General features: G+C 40.7%; 1 protein-coding gene across 14 annotated transcripts in view; it reads left to right on the forward strand.

Moving 5' to 3' along the window:
* The window catches only part of SCEL (sciellin), a 129,874-nt gene that overhangs the window by 66,006 nt on the left and 48,282 nt on the right, over window positions 1–15,586 (forward strand). For 10 of the 14 annotated variants that reach the window (XM_040341414.1, XM_040341406.1, XM_040341407.1 and 7 more), the window contains 7 exons: window positions 232–306; window positions 5,046–5,108; window positions 6,520–6,591; window positions 7,861–7,920; window positions 8,401–8,460; window positions 11,824–11,883; window positions 14,444–14,503. In XM_040341414.1, coding sequence (XP_040197348.1) covers window positions 232–306; window positions 5,046–5,108; window positions 6,520–6,591; window positions 7,861–7,920; window positions 8,401–8,460; window positions 11,824–11,883; window positions 14,444–14,503 — 450 coding nt within the window. The remainder of the gene's footprint in view (window positions 1–231; window positions 307–5,045; window positions 5,109–6,519; window positions 6,592–7,860; window positions 7,921–8,400; window positions 8,461–11,823; window positions 11,884–14,443; window positions 14,504–15,586) is intronic. The other 4 variants (XM_040341415.1, XM_040341408.1, XM_040341409.1 and 1 more) reach the window with 4 other exon arrangements.

The following is a 15,586-nucleotide window of genomic DNA, read 5'->3' on the forward strand; positions in this document are numbered from 1 at the left end:
ATTATTTTTTATTATTATTATTATTATTATTATTATTATTATTTATTACTACTTATTAAGTAAAAGAAGAAAAAAAAATCCTATTAAAATAATAATAACATAATAATAACATCTGTTATAATCTGTTATAATCAACATAGCTTAATTTATAAAATAAATGCAAGATATGGAAACTGTCTACTATGGATTGGGACTAAACAAATCCTAATATTTATTTGTGTGTATATATAGCACCATCTACTCATCCGATGCCAGGACTACAGATATGCCAACAAGGACCAATTTTATTGATAGTGCCAGATCAAGGTATTGTTGCTAGTTTTCAGTAGTTGCTTTTAATTGCCACCAAGGTCTCTCTCTCTCTCTAGATATATATATATATATATATATATATATATATATATATATATATATATAAAGATATAGATCTATAGATATAGATAGATCTATCTATCTATCTATATCTATAGATCGGTCTATCTATCTATCTATCTATCTATCTATCTATCTATCTATCTATTTATCTATCTGTCTATCTTTATCTATCTGTCTATCTATCTATTGATCTATCGATCTATCTACCCCCGGAGGAGCTGATGGTTTGTTTTGGGTGGCATGTTACCTCATGGCTCCTCCGCCGTCTAAGGGTGTATGATGAATGTAGAAGTAATGGAATGTCCACAACAAGTTTTTTTTTCTGTGCTCTTTATTACCCAGCCAGGTAAAAACAGTAAACTTGTGGTGAACGGTAGAGTTGAAAGAAGAAGGAGAACAGCAGATTCAGGCGTAGCAATAGGGAAACAGTCCTGCTCCCACGTGTAACACTTCTTGCGCCACTCCTGCCTGAGTGGACTTGGTGTACCTGGACAGGCCACTCACACCGACCTGGCAGCCAGAGTATCACTCGAACCTTTAGGGAAAAGTCTCTGCCACAGACCCTCCTGGAATGAACTTGAACCTTTAGGGAAAAGTCTCTGCCACAGACTCTCCTGGAATGAACTTAGGGAAAAACCTCTGCCACAGGCCCTCCCCGTGATCGTGATTACGGAGATGATCCTTCTCAATGGATCTCCTTCAGATCGTTTTCAGGTACCGACTGACAGGTGACCAGCCTCTCAGTGTCCGTCTACCTTGATCCCCGGTGGTTTGTCGAGACTCTATTGGATCGCCAGCCTCTCATTGGCTCTCCTCAGATGGACTCCCCACCAAACAGCTATACCGCTTTGGATCTTCAGAGTTGGGAACCCAGTCGACTACTGGGTTCCCTGCCACAGCTCAAATGTTCCGAACCAACATGGTCCCGGAACCAGGAACACCGCGTGGCACGCCAGGGAGCCGTGATGCAATCACCCTAAAGGTGGGTGCCGCACTCGAAGAAGAACCCAGACCAATGGCGTCTGTCCCATAAATACCCTCCCCCAACATGCACAGTGAGGAAACTCCCTCCTGATTGGCTGCTAGGGAAGAGCACCCAAACCTGCTGCCACCCATTGTCCTGGGGTGGGAATAGCACCCCAGAAGCAACAGAATGAGCGCACAGTACAGCCAAGCTGAGACAGAGACCCAGATTTAAACATATTAACTGGATCAGAGTCAGTTAACACTCTTATCCCCCTCTAAATTTGAAGTAACCAGGCGCTACATATATATATATATATATATATATATATATATATATATATATATATAAAAATATATATATATATATATATATATTTATATATACTGTATATGTATATATATATATATATATATATATATATATATATATATATATATATATACATATATAGATATATATATATGTGTTTATATATATATATATATATATATATATATATATATATATATATATATATATATATATATATAGATATAGATATACATAGATGTGTATATATATATATATGTATAGATATATCTATATCTATCTATCTATCTATCTATCTATCTATATATATATATATATATATATATATATATATATATATATATATATAAAACATACAATCAGTGGTTCTCATAATAAAAGTTTAGTAAATGTCATACTAAGTGAAGTTTATGTGGCTATGGAGTGCACCTGCAATTGTTGTATGCATCTCTGGTGTGTTTTGTGATCAGTTAAGTGTTGGTATCAGGCACATGCAGGGCTACTGATTTATACATTTAGAGTATTTTGTGATTCATAGAACGCTGAAACCTGATGGCAGGAGGATAATGGGATATCCTGAGGCCCCGTACACACAACCAGTTTCCTCGGCAGAATTCAGCTTCCGACCGAGTTTCTGGCTGAATTCTGCCGAGAAACCCGGCCGTGTGTACAATTTAGCCGAGGAAGCCGACGAGGAGCTCGACGAGGAAATAGAGAACATGTTCTCTATTTCCTCGTTGTTCTATGGGAGCTCTCGGCCCGCCGAGCTCCTCGGCGGCTTCAGGGCTGAACTGGCCGAGGAACTCGATGTGTTTGGCATGTTTTCCTCGGCCGTGTGTACGGAGCCTGAGACAAAAATGTGCTCTAGAGTTTAGGAGCATTGCAAGAATTGTGAAAGACCCAGGGCACCCTTTTGGCACAAAATGAGATAGATTTATGAATGGTGGGTAAAACCAGATTTCATTAAACACAGAGGGCCAAATCCTCAAAAGAGATATGACGGCGTATCTACTGATACGCCGTCGTATCCCTGTTTCTAACTATGGAACTGATCCACAGAATCAGTTTTCCATAGTTAGGGAGAAGATCCGACATGTGTAAGGGACTTACACTGCCGGATCTTAGGATGCAGTACCGCATCCGCCGCTGGGGGCATTTCGTGTCGAAATGCCGCCTCGGGTATGCAAATTAGCACTTACGGAGATTCACGAAGCTTTTCAGCTTCGTTTTTTCTCCGTAAGTTTTAGTTTGCAAACGCAAAATTAGGGCTGCTTTTACAAAGTGTAAAGTTAGTACACCATGTAAAAGCATACCCTTCTGTCCAGCGACGCGATTTATTTTTTGTTTTGAATTTTTTTTTGTCGCCGTATCTTTTTTTTTCCCCGACGCAACTTTATTGACCCGTCGCGATCCACAAAGCTCAGCGTAACGTAATTTCACGCTATGCACGTCGGGAAAATGACGTCACGAGCATGCGCAGTACGGCTGGCGCGGGAGCGCGCCTCATTTAAATGGGAATCGCCCCCATTTGAAGAGGAACGCCTTGCGCCGGCGGAATTTAAGTTACACCGCTGCAAATTCCCAGGTAAGTGCTTTGTGGATCGGGCACTAACTTGGGAAATTTGCGGCGGTGTAACTTAAATGGAAAAAGTTAAGTTACGCCGCCTGGCTGAGGATTTGCCTCAGAGAGTGGCTTATGAGGATTGGTTAAAACGAACCTGAGCCCACTCACTGTATTTATTGCACACAGACCAAAGTCCTTGTACCCACAAAACTCATAATAACTGTCCTGTCACCAGGACAAATCTCCCTAGTGTGGACACAGATAGCAAGAATAACTTTTTTTAAACAGTTGGGGACAACTAAGCAACCAATAAACTCTTTGGTAAAGAGTATATAATGTACAACACAGCTTACAGTGTAGAGAACAGGTGTCAAACACAAGGCCTGCGGGCCGAATCCGGCTCTGCAGGCAATTTCATGTGGCCCTCGTAACTCTACTGCAGCTGCAGGAGAGCTCCAGGCCTCCTCTGGTCCTCCTCCAGATCCTTACTTTCTGCTTCCAGCTTCTGCATCCAGCTTCTTTCCAGCAGCAGCATAAGGAAAGGGGGGTGCGCTGTGATATAAGGGAGAGTGGGGGACTCAACTTCTGATGGTGAGTTTGCTCTTAACATCTAATGTAAGGGGAGGGGATGCGCTGGACATCTAATCTTACAGATACAACCGGCCCTTTTGAGAACAATCATAATGCTGATGCGGCCCACGATGAAGTTGAGTTTAACACCCCTGGTGTAGAGACTATATAACATTCAATATAGTATATAGAATATAGTGGCCAGGATTGTTTAATGCACAAATTAACCCCTTTATGGACACAATATGACTTTAAAAGTTCAAATGTAAAAGGCCCCTTGCCATGAGAATATTAATTAATTTTACAGCAGAAAAGTATAAGATGCAACGGTGTGTCTTCCTAGATCTCAGACCCGCTCAAATGGAAAAATGCATCATAGAGTCATTGTCAAGTTAACTGATGGATGCATCATAGAGTCATTGTCAAGTTAACTGATGCATACTGGCATCTCAGGTTCAAAGAACACTGGTTTAAAAAAGGTTAACAAGTACAAAAATCAGCAGTGTGTAATATAGTGGTCAACAGTATGTCAACATGTGCACTGAGTGGTTATTGTAGGACTCTCTTACCTTGGTGGTTAGTTTTGGGTGACAGTCCACGTTTAATACTTTTCCAGCTGTGGATATAATGTAGTACATAAAATACATAGCGCAAATACAAAATACACTAAAACGAAAAGGTGAAATAAGACAAAACACAGTGGGGTTTATTTTCTAATGCCGGAGAGTGCAAAATCAGGCTCACGTCTGCATAGAAACCAATCAGCTTCTAACCTCAGCTTGCAAAAATCAAGCTTTGGAAATAAAACCTGGAAGCTGGTTTCTATGTAGAAGTGAGCCTAATTTTGCACTCTCCGGCTTTAGTAAAAGAACCCCATTGTTAATTGATACCCCAAGGCATATTTATTTATCGGATAAATGAAAAAAGTTTCACCTTTGCTAGAAACATGAAGAATAATAGCATGTAACAGTATAGGTGGTCTCCTGTGAGGAAGTTTGTGGGTTAATATCACTCAGCTAGTTTTAATATAATCAGTTCTAGAAACGATAGACATTTACATTTTGAGGGTTGCTATAGTAACAGCTCACCATTCTAATTGCACACACAGCATATGAACTACAATGTCACTGCTGTAAGCAGTACATAGCTAATTCAGCGACTCCAACAAAAGCTCCCACATTTGCACCCTGCAATTAAGTGATGTATTTTGTTTTTCATGCTCATGAGATTAAGTTGTGCCCTGTGCTTTGTCATTTTTAGATTTGAAAAAACTGAAGAAAAACCTAGCCCACCCACTTCTCCACCAGCCAGAATTGGCAACAGGTAAATGTTTTATTTTTTATATATTAGTTTGTACAATTGTATTGAATATGATGGTGATAAAAAAAGTAAAGAATAACAATCACAGAATGCTGGTGGCACAGAGCCTGTCAAAACATTTAGCCAGAAAAGTCTGTTTTGGAAACAGCAAGGGAAAGTGAGGCCTCGTACACACGACCGAGTTACTTGTCGGGCGAAACACATCGTTTTCCTCGTCGAGTTCCTTGTTAGGCTTGTCAAGGAACTCGACAAGCTTGCTTTGCGTACACACTGTCAAGACAAAATCTCCTCGTTCTCAAACGCGGTGACATACAACACATACAACGGCAGGGGAAGTTCGATTCCACTGGCTAAACTCTTGGGGCTGGTTTTGCTAATCCCATGTGTTTGCGTGTTAAGTAAAAGTTTGTTAAGAGACGATTTGCACTTTTCAGTCTGTTACAGCTTGAAAAATGTGTTATCTCCATTACAAATGCTACTTTTACTCCCGTCTCATACTTTATTCTGAGCAAGCGCGGGTTTCTTAGCATGCTCGAGTTTCTCGTCGGAAACCAGCCCGACCAGGAACTCGATGAGCCAATTGAGACTCCCGTCGAGGAAATAGAGAACTTGCTCTCTTTTTGGCTCGTCGAGTTTCTCCACAGTTTCCTCGACGAAAATGTACACACGACCAGTTTCCTCTGCAAAAAAATATCTCCCAGCAAGTTTCTTGCTGGTTTTTGCCGAGAAACTCGGTCGTGTGTACGAGGCCTCAGGCCTCGTACACACGACCGAGAAACTCGACGGGCGAAACACATTCTTTTCCTCGTCGAGTTCCTTGTTAGGCTGTTGAGGAACTCGACAAGCCAATTTTCTCCATTCCCGTCAAGGAAATAGAGAACATGCTCTCTTTTTGGCTCGTCGAGTTTCTCGACAGTTTCCTCGACGAAAATGTACACACGACCGGTTTCCTCGGCAAAAAATATCTCCCAGCAAGTTTCTTGCTGGTTTTTGCTGAGAAACTCAGTCGTGTGTACGAGGCCTCAGAGTTTCTGTCACAATTTTATTGTTGTCTGGGTCCCTGTAGGGGAGATTTCCTCTTATTTCCTGTTGGAGCAATAAGTGATGGGAAATGTTTGCTTCAGGGACATTGACAAAAACAAAAACATTTTTAGTACTACAATTACTGAATGCTGGAATCATTATATTTTCAGCACGGAGCTTTTAAATTATAAGCATGCATGATCACACCACTTTATTTGCTATATGTGTGACAATACCTAATGTTTTTTTGAACATCGGTGTATATACTGTATAATTCATTGGTGGTTGCATACTTAATGAAAAGTAAACATGCACTGATACGGTACGATACGGACTACGGTACATTGATAAATATATTTATCATATGTATATATATATATATTTATTTTAGGCCGGCATACCCTTCTAAGCCTGTTACATCTGACAGTGGAGAAAGAAGAAGTGCAGTTGAGCGAAAGCAAAGGTATTAACAATGAAAGTAGGAATTTGTATACAAATTCAATGAGGTAGTACAAAAAGCAAAAATAATGTTTAATGATCAGTATCATCAATCAGATATCATAAATGTAAAATTATGAAGCAATTATACACATTAAGTGTGGTTCACGCAAAGAAGCTCACCCATGTAAAATACTCCATGTGCATTTTTCTAAAACTGGTGATAAATGTACAGATCTTTCATTGAAAACTAACTAGAGACATTTAGATGTGATATTATTGTTGTTATTGGCTATAGCTTCCTATTTCTTCAGTATGCTTTGTGTCTGGATGGACCTTTCCTCAGCCTGCACCATCACTAGTCTGTGGCATCCAACTCACTGGACCTTGACATAAGGTGACCAGATTTTTTAAATGAAATCCGGGGACATATTTTTTCTTTACTAGTAATGGCAACAATCAGCGACTCTCTGCCCGTCGCCGCCTGCCTCACAGCCTGTCAAGTCTTACTCTCCCGCCCTTGGCTACTACTGGGTGGGGAGCGGAGGAAGATCACTCCACCAGGGAAGGCAAGGAGATAGGCAGGTGGCTGGCCAGGATTTAAGCCAAGGCAGAAGAACTTGCGAGCGAAGCTGAATGGGCATGCGCTCGAAAATGAAGAAATATTTCCTCTGCTCTGACCAGCACATGATCATCCAAAGGGGTACAGATAATAGAAAAAATACACCCCGGTAAGCTAGTAGGTACGGCGGAGTGGGGGTGTGTAATTCTAATTTTTTTATTTTAATTCTGCACTGACTGCCTTTGAAATTGCCCCTGCCCCCTATTAAATCCAATCTGGGGACAAAACCAGGGACAGACTTGGTCCGGGGACAGTGTCCTCAATCAGGGGACTGTCCCCTGAAACTGGGGATTTCTGGTCACCCTACCTTGACAGCCTGAGTGAGGACCCTTAAGCATTTATCATTGATCGCAGAAAAAGTATTGAAGTTGTTCTGTCAGGCAGGGCTCCCCCTTTCCAATGACAGAAGCTTTCCAGACCTCCAAACTCTATGTAAACAGGGAAGCAGAGTGAGTTGAACCCCTGATAGAACAGCTATGAACTTTGGAGATAATTTGCTCAGCAGTGCCTACAGTTACAGTGGTCAGTGAAAGCTTAATTTAAAACTCATTTACTGCCTAAGAATATGTAACTACCTCAATGTTCAAAGCCTGACAGAAGCTGTCTTTATCTCCAGCTTGGAGTTATGAATGTGAGTAAATATTGACTGTGCAATTGTAAATTTGGTTACAGAAGTCAAGATCTGGATAATCTCATTGACGTATCAAGCTCTAGAGTTGTGAAAAGCAAAGGGTAAGCTACGGCTAGAAATTATGTCACTTGCTAAGTGTTATTTGTCCCAAACTCATTGGGTTAATTTACTAAAACTGGAGAGTGCAAAATCTTGTGCAGCTCTGCATAGAAACCAATCATCTTCCAGTTTTTTGGGGCAAAGCTTAATTGAACAAGCTGAAGTTAGAAGTTGATTGGCTGCCATACACAGTTGCACCAGATTTAGCATTTCCAAGTTTTAATAAAGCAACCCCATTGTGACTAATTCTTATTGGCTGGCCTCTAGTGATTGGTGAGATGTTTGTGGTATCACAAAATTCTCTTTTTCAGTTGGGCATTTGATGTACACATTCAAGCCAAGGTCCAATATAGTTGGCTACCCCTCCAACTTTTGATAACATTATATACAGTAAAACACATTCTAGTTTTATTGTCACTATGAAGCACATATGGTTATGAATGTCAAAATAATTGTTTTTTCAAATGTATTTTTGGTTACAGAAGTCAAGATCTGGATAATCTCATTGAAGTATCAAACCCTAAAGTTGTAAGCAGCAGGGGGTAAGCTATGAAATCATACAACTGTTCAGTAGTGCTATATATGGTGTTCCAACATACTGTCTCTGGTAAAGAGCAATCTGTCTACGGGCAACAAAAAGTGCGCGTCTTATAGTGTTACCAATAGAGGAGGTATAAATAGACGTATAGTAATATCCCAATAGACAGAGAAGTGGTTCAACCGGAATATTAGTATCCAATAGTCTGTTTAGGGTACCAATCACCTCCGCCCAGTATCTTTGAAGTTTTGGACACCACCAGAAAAGATGTATTAGCGTATTACCACATCTAGCATAGGCTGGCTCAGATTTCAATCCAATTGCATACATAAATTGGGGAGTTCTATAGACTCTATGGAGAATAAAGATCTGTGTCAGTCTGTGTGATGGAGAAAGAGACACCCGGGGCGAGGACCGAAGAATATCATCCCAGACCTCCTCAGAGATAAAACCGATATCTTTTTCCCAACCAGCCCTAGAGCGAATGGGAAAGTACAGTAAAAACCTATTTAACAATACCCTATATGTAGCAGAGGTGAGACCTTTTGTTGACCCTGCCTGTATTATCCTATCAAGAACAAGGATAGGGGGAAAAAATATCCTAGCAAAAGAGAATTGGGCATGTAAAGCATGTCTTAGTTGGAGGAATTGATGGAACCAATTAGATTGTGGAGAGAACTCTCCCCTTAGATCTTCAAAGGATTTAAGTATACCGTTTTCGTAGAACTGAGCTAGAGTTGTTATTCCTAATTTCCCTCATATTTGAAAGACTCTAAGGGCCAACATTTGAGGAAGTCTATCATTATCTCATATGGGAGCATATCTAGTAGGATAAGAGACACCCAGGGGGTTATTTTCTAAAGGTAAATCCACTTTGCACTGCAAGTGCACTTGAACGTGCAGTCACTTTAGATCGCAGCTGAAGATCTGAAATGAGGGGAAGCTCTGCTGATTTTATTATCCAATCATGTGCAAGCTAAAATGCTGTTTTTTATTTTCCTTGCATGTCCCCCTTGGATCTACAGTGACTGCACTTCCAAGTGCACTTTCAAATGCACTTGCAGTGCACTTGTAGTGCAAAGTGGATTTGCCTTTAGTAAATACCCCCCCCCCCCCAGTATTTTCTTTAACTGTAGCCCATATTTTGCATATTAATGTGCAGGTAGGCATATCAGCAAGCGAGACAACCCCTCTTGCACCATCTAGGACATAGAGTGGTTCCCGACCCTTAAATGTATAAGAAAATAATCGTTGAGCAGGAAGAAATGTCTGCTCCGACTCCCATCCAGCAAAGTGCTGTAGTTGGGATGCAAAAAAGTATAACCTTGGATTAGGAACTAATATGGTATTAATCTTAATAAAGATCCATATGGGTATCCAATTTTTCTAAATGGAATATATGTAGGCGGTGCAAGTCTTTACTCTTAACATGAATTAAGGAACACTATTGAAGTCATGAAAAGGTTTATTTGCATTCGATTAATGCTTTCAGTGTTTTTTTTTTTCTGTTCTCTTTCTGTTTTTGCACTTATATTTGTGAAATAGGCTGTGTTTACTTGTCTCCTATTTGTTCATAAGTAGAGAGGGATACTAAGAGGTGTGAATATACTCTCCACCAAACCTGTGGGTGGGTGCATTAACAAAGGGGAATAGTAGTCAACACTTTGGATTACCAAATATGGAAACCCTACGAAGGCTCCACAAGGAGTCCACACCTGGCATCTGCAGAGTAATCGTTTGTTCTTTATTCAACCAAACTAAGGATTATTTTTTCTGCATAAGGTTGTTGAATGATTTTTTTTTTAATAAAGTGGTGCAAAGAGCAGGTTATTGTAGTATTTTATGTGAGCCAATTAATAAATTAACTATGTGTGCTTACTCTAACTTGCTGAAAGTGGATTTCTGACTTAATGTTATGTATTACCTATAGTATACAGATATAATGAGAGTTTATTTTGCATTTATTAAAAAATTGAAGTGTGTAAGATAAATGGTCTAAAACCAATGGCTTATGAGCCACGAGTGTCTCTGAGGCCTCGTACACATGACCGAGAAACTTGACGGGCGAAACACATAGTTTTCCTCGTCGAGTTCCTTGTTAGGCTTGTCGAGGAACTCGACAAGCTTGCATTGCGAACACACAGTCAAGCCAAAATCTCCTCGTTCTCAAACGCGGTGACATACAACACATACAACGGCAGGGGAAGTTCGATTCCACTTGCTAAACTCTTGGGGCTGCTTTTGCTAACTTCATGTGTTTGCGTGTTAAATAAAAGTTTGGTAAGAGACGATTTGCACTTTTTAGTCTGTTACAGCTTTAAAAATGTGTTATCTCCATTACAAATGCTACTTTTACTCCCGTCTCATACTTTAATCTGAGCAAGCGCGGGTTTCTTAGCATACAGACGTTCGAGTTTCTCGTCGAAAACCAGCCCGACCAGAAACTCGACGAGCCAAATCAGACTCCCGTTGAGGAAATGGAGAACTTGCTCTCTTTTTGGCTGGTCGAGGTTCTCGACAGTTTCCTCGACGAAAATGTACACACGACGGTTTCCTCGGCAAAAAAATATCTCCTAGCAAGGTTCTTGCTGGTTTTTGCGTGTGTACGAGGCCTCAGATGTGGCTGATATTACTTGTTAATCAATAGTTGTCTGTTTGAATGTGTGCAACATTATACAGTTCCTAGAAATATGTAGAAAAGGCACATTAAAGTGCAATACACCAACAATTTTATTAACACAATTGGTTAAAAACACTTACAGGAGTGAAATGTTAAGCAGGCTCATCAAGTGAATCATCCAGGCTCCTGACACTGTTCCTCCAGAATGCATTGTAGAAGCTCCTTCATCAAAACCAGATGGGTTTGAAGAAGGATCTTCTGCACATGCTCCAAAATGCGTCACTGCCTCCTTATTGACATCACTTGTGTTCCACGTGCATTCCACAATGGTCCCGGAAGTGCCTTTTCTACATATTTATTGTTATCTGAGCCTGCTTCTACTCCTCTAAGTGCTGCTCTAGTGCTACTTCAGCCCCATTATATACCTCTTCTGGATGGTGATTTAAAGAAGAGCGTACTGAAGCTCCCCATCTTTCCATTATACAGTTCCTGTAAGCTCTGAAGCAAGCAAATTTCCCCCAAATATTTGCATGATTAGCATCAATTTCAACACAGGACTACTAAAAGCTGCTTTGATATCTAGTGTAGCCTACTTCTACAGTGATAAGAGAATATGGCCAAAAATCTCATAAGACCCGTGGCTTGTTAATGCTACAGTTTCTATCAAATAAAACCAAGCTGCTATGAATTATATGTACCCATGCTACTTTACATAAATGTTACATGTGTGTTTTGATTTATTGACAGAACTCAAAATGTGGATAATCTGATTGATATCAAATCTACTGTAGATAAAGGAGTCAAAAGGTACATTAAATAATAGTATCATTAATAAACCTTATTACAGAAAGAGAAGTTACTGCTTAACTTCAGTCATGCACCAACATTAGTTAATTGTTTTTGTTAAGCAAATCTTTATTCTAAATTTGGATTTTGAAAGAATATTGAAACTAGTATTGTACATTTTAGGTATTCACAAAATCAAGACGCAGATTTGATACAGAAAAGTTTATTTGGGTTTCATGAATGCCTTTAGTGTTTTTTTTTCTGTTCTCTTTCTGTTTTTGCACTTTTTGTGAAATAAGCTGTGTTTAGCTGTCTCTTATTTGCTCATAAGTAGAGAGGGGTAATAAGAGATGTGATTGTGACATGACAATATACTCTTCACAAAACCTGTGGCTGGGTGCTTTAACGAAGGGAAATAGTCAACACTTTGGATTGCCAAATATGAAAACACTACAAAAGCTCCTTAAGGAGTCCAGACCTGGCATCAGCAGGGTAATTGTGCGCTCTTTATTTAACCAAACGAAGAATCATTTTTTTCTGTATAAGGTTCTTGAATGATTTTTTTTTTTGATAAAGTGGTGCAAAGAGCAGGTTAATGTAGTAAATCATGTGAGCCAATTTAAAAAATGAACTATGCTTAGTGTGCTTACTCTAAGGCCCCATACACACCATAGAATCCATCCGCAGATAAATCCCAGCAAATGGGTTTCAGCGGATAGATCCTATGGTGTGTACACGCCAGCGGATCTTTATCCGCGGATAAATCTCCCCTGGGATGGATTTCCAGCAGATGAATATTTGCTGACATGTTCAACAAATCCATCTGCTGAAGTCCATCCCAACGGATGGATCCGCTCGTCTGTACAGACTCACCGGATCCATCCGTCCAAAGGGATTCCCCGCACGCGTCGTGATGATTTGACGCATGCGTGGAATTCCTTATATGACAGCGTCGCGCCCGTCGCCGCGTCATAATCGCGGCGACGGCGCGACACGTCATCGCCAGAGGATTTCCGCGCGGATTTCAATGCGATGGTGAGTACACTCCATCGCATAGAAATCTGCGTAAATCTTTGAGAGGATTTATCCGTGGAAACGGTCCGCTGGACCGTATCCGCGGATAAATTCTCTCGTGTGTATGGGGCCTAACTTGCTGAAAGTGGATTTCACACTGGGGCATTTTTAGGGCGTTATTCGAGCGTTTTTCAGGCGATTTGGCGTTAAAAAAAGCTCCCTTAATGGGAAGGGGGCTTTATGAGTGGTGTATTCAACGCTACTAAAGCACTGCAAAGAAGCTCTTTTTTTGACCCCCTGCCAGCGCAGCGCCTCAGTGTGAAAGGACTCGGGCTTTCACATTGGGATTGCAGATGAGGCTTGTTCAGGCGCTTTACAGGCGCTTTTTTTAACGCTAAGACCCCTTTCACACTGGGGCATTTTTCAGGCGTTTTTCAGGCTCCTTATTGTGAAAGCACTCGTGCTTTCACATTGGGATTGCAGATGCAGCTTCTTTCAGGCGCTTTATATGTGCTTTTTTTTACAGGTATAATGTGTTATTGAAGTGTGTAAGATAAATGGTCTAAAACCAATGGCTTATGAGCCACGAGTGTCTCTTTGCTTTCGCTGATGCTAATTTTTAATCAATAGTTGCCTGTTTGAATATGTACAACAACAGTTACTAGAAATATGTAGAAAAGGCATGTTTAAGTGCAGTACACCAAGGATTTTATTAAAACAATCGGTTAAAAACAGTTACAGGAGTGAAGTGTAAAGCAAGTGAAAGTGCTGCTCTAGTGCTACTCCAGCCCCATTGTATACCTCTTCTGGATGATGATTTAAAGAGGAACAGCGTATTGGTGGTCTCTCAGGCAGAAGCACCCCATCTACTCTGTTATACACAGGGCTCAAGTCCTGCGGGAACGCATGGGAACGGAGTTCCTGCACTTTTTTCACAGCAGGAACTCAGTTCCCTTTGCAGAACTAGAGCAGCGGAGAGCAGCCGAGCCGCCCGAGCCAATCCTAAGTGGCGATGCCCAGCTTGAGTCACTGTCAGGGGCAGGCAAACCTTAGTAATCCTTTATGTTACTGTCTGCTTCCTGTATATGGATTCATCGGGTAGTGTGCGGGTATTCCGTCACTTCCTCGATGCTGCAATGTCTCCTGGGAGCTTTTGTCATTGTTCCCAGGAGACATTGCGGCATCGAGGAAGTGACGGAAAAAACCCGCACACTACCCGATAAATCCATATACAGGAAGCGGGCAGTAACATTGGGAGTTCCCACACTTTTTTCCCCAGGACTTGACCCCTGGTTATACAGTTCCTGTAACCTATGAAACAAGCAAAGTTTCCCCAAATATTTACATGATTAGCATCAATTTCAACATAGAACCACTGAAAGCTGCTTTTATATCTAGTGTAGCCTTCTTCTACAGTGCTAAGAATATGTGGCTGAAAATCTCATAAGACCTGTGGCTTGCAGCCTTGTTAATGCTACAGTTTCTATATAAAACCAAGCTGCTATGAATTATATGTGCCCATGCTACTTTACATAAATATTACATTTGTGTTTTGATTTATTGATAGAACTCAAAATGTGGATAATCTGATTGATATCAAATCTACTGTAGATAAAGGAGTGAAAAGGTACATTGAATAATATTGTTAAACCTTATTACAGAAAAAAGAGTTGCTGCTTAACTTCAGTCATGCACCAATATTAATTGTTTTAGTTTAATTTCCCCGGGAAACTCCCTTGCATATTCAGGGTTCTGTCAGAAATATTTTACTTTCATTTTAATTTTTTATAGTATGTTCATGTAAATGTATTACTTTTTGCTGAATCTGCAATTCCTTGACCCTTTCATGCTCAGCGATCATTGATGCCTAAGGCCCCGTACACACGTCCGAGAAACTCGACGGGCAAAACACATCGTTTTGCTCGTCTAGTTCCTTGTGAAGCCGCCGAGGTTCTTGGGAAGCTAAGTTTCCCTGTTGACTAACGAGGAAATAGAGAACATGTTCTCTATTTGGCCCGACGAGATCCTCGTCGGTTTCCTCGGCCGAAAGTGTACACACGGCCGGGTTTCTCGGCAGAATACAGCTCCGATCGAGTTTCTGACTGAATTCTGCCGAGAAACTCGGTCGTGTGTATGGGGCCTCAATGTCTATTCCAAATTTAGCAGCATCAAAAAAAAAAAATTTAAAGTCATCAGCTACAGATACTGTAGCTGCTGACTTTTAATATTAGGACACTTACCTGTCCTGGAGCCCAGCGATGTCGGCACCCCAGCCAATGTTTCCGTTGGCTCTCAGGTGCTGCCGCCGCCATTGCCTGTAGGGAAAAATGGCAGTCAAGCCCTGCGGCTTTACAGTTGGTTTCCTACTGCGCATGTGCAAAGCGAGCGAACTTCTGAGTGATCTCGCCGCAAGAGGGGGGGGGAGTCAGGAAAGCAAAGCTTCCATTTTTGGGTGGAACTCCGCTTTAACTTGAAACTCTCATTAATTTGCATAACTAAATAATTTCTATATTTTTTAAGGACATCACACCCGGCTCTGTTTTCTCTGCTATATTTATTAATATCATAATTCTTTGACTTTTTATTATTATTTTTTCTAATGCTGTAATGGAATTTAGCAATTGCAGCATTTAACAGATGCACTGCAGATACTTCTGCAGTGTTTATATGCAGGTTGAAGGTCTTCAGCCTGCATGTGATCATTATGTCA

The sequence above is a fragment of the Rana temporaria genome, chromosome 2 (genome assembly GCF_905171775.1).
Source record: "Rana temporaria chromosome 2, aRanTem1.1, whole genome shotgun sequence".
Lineage (NCBI taxonomy): Eukaryota > Metazoa > Chordata > Amphibia > Anura > Ranidae > Rana > Rana temporaria.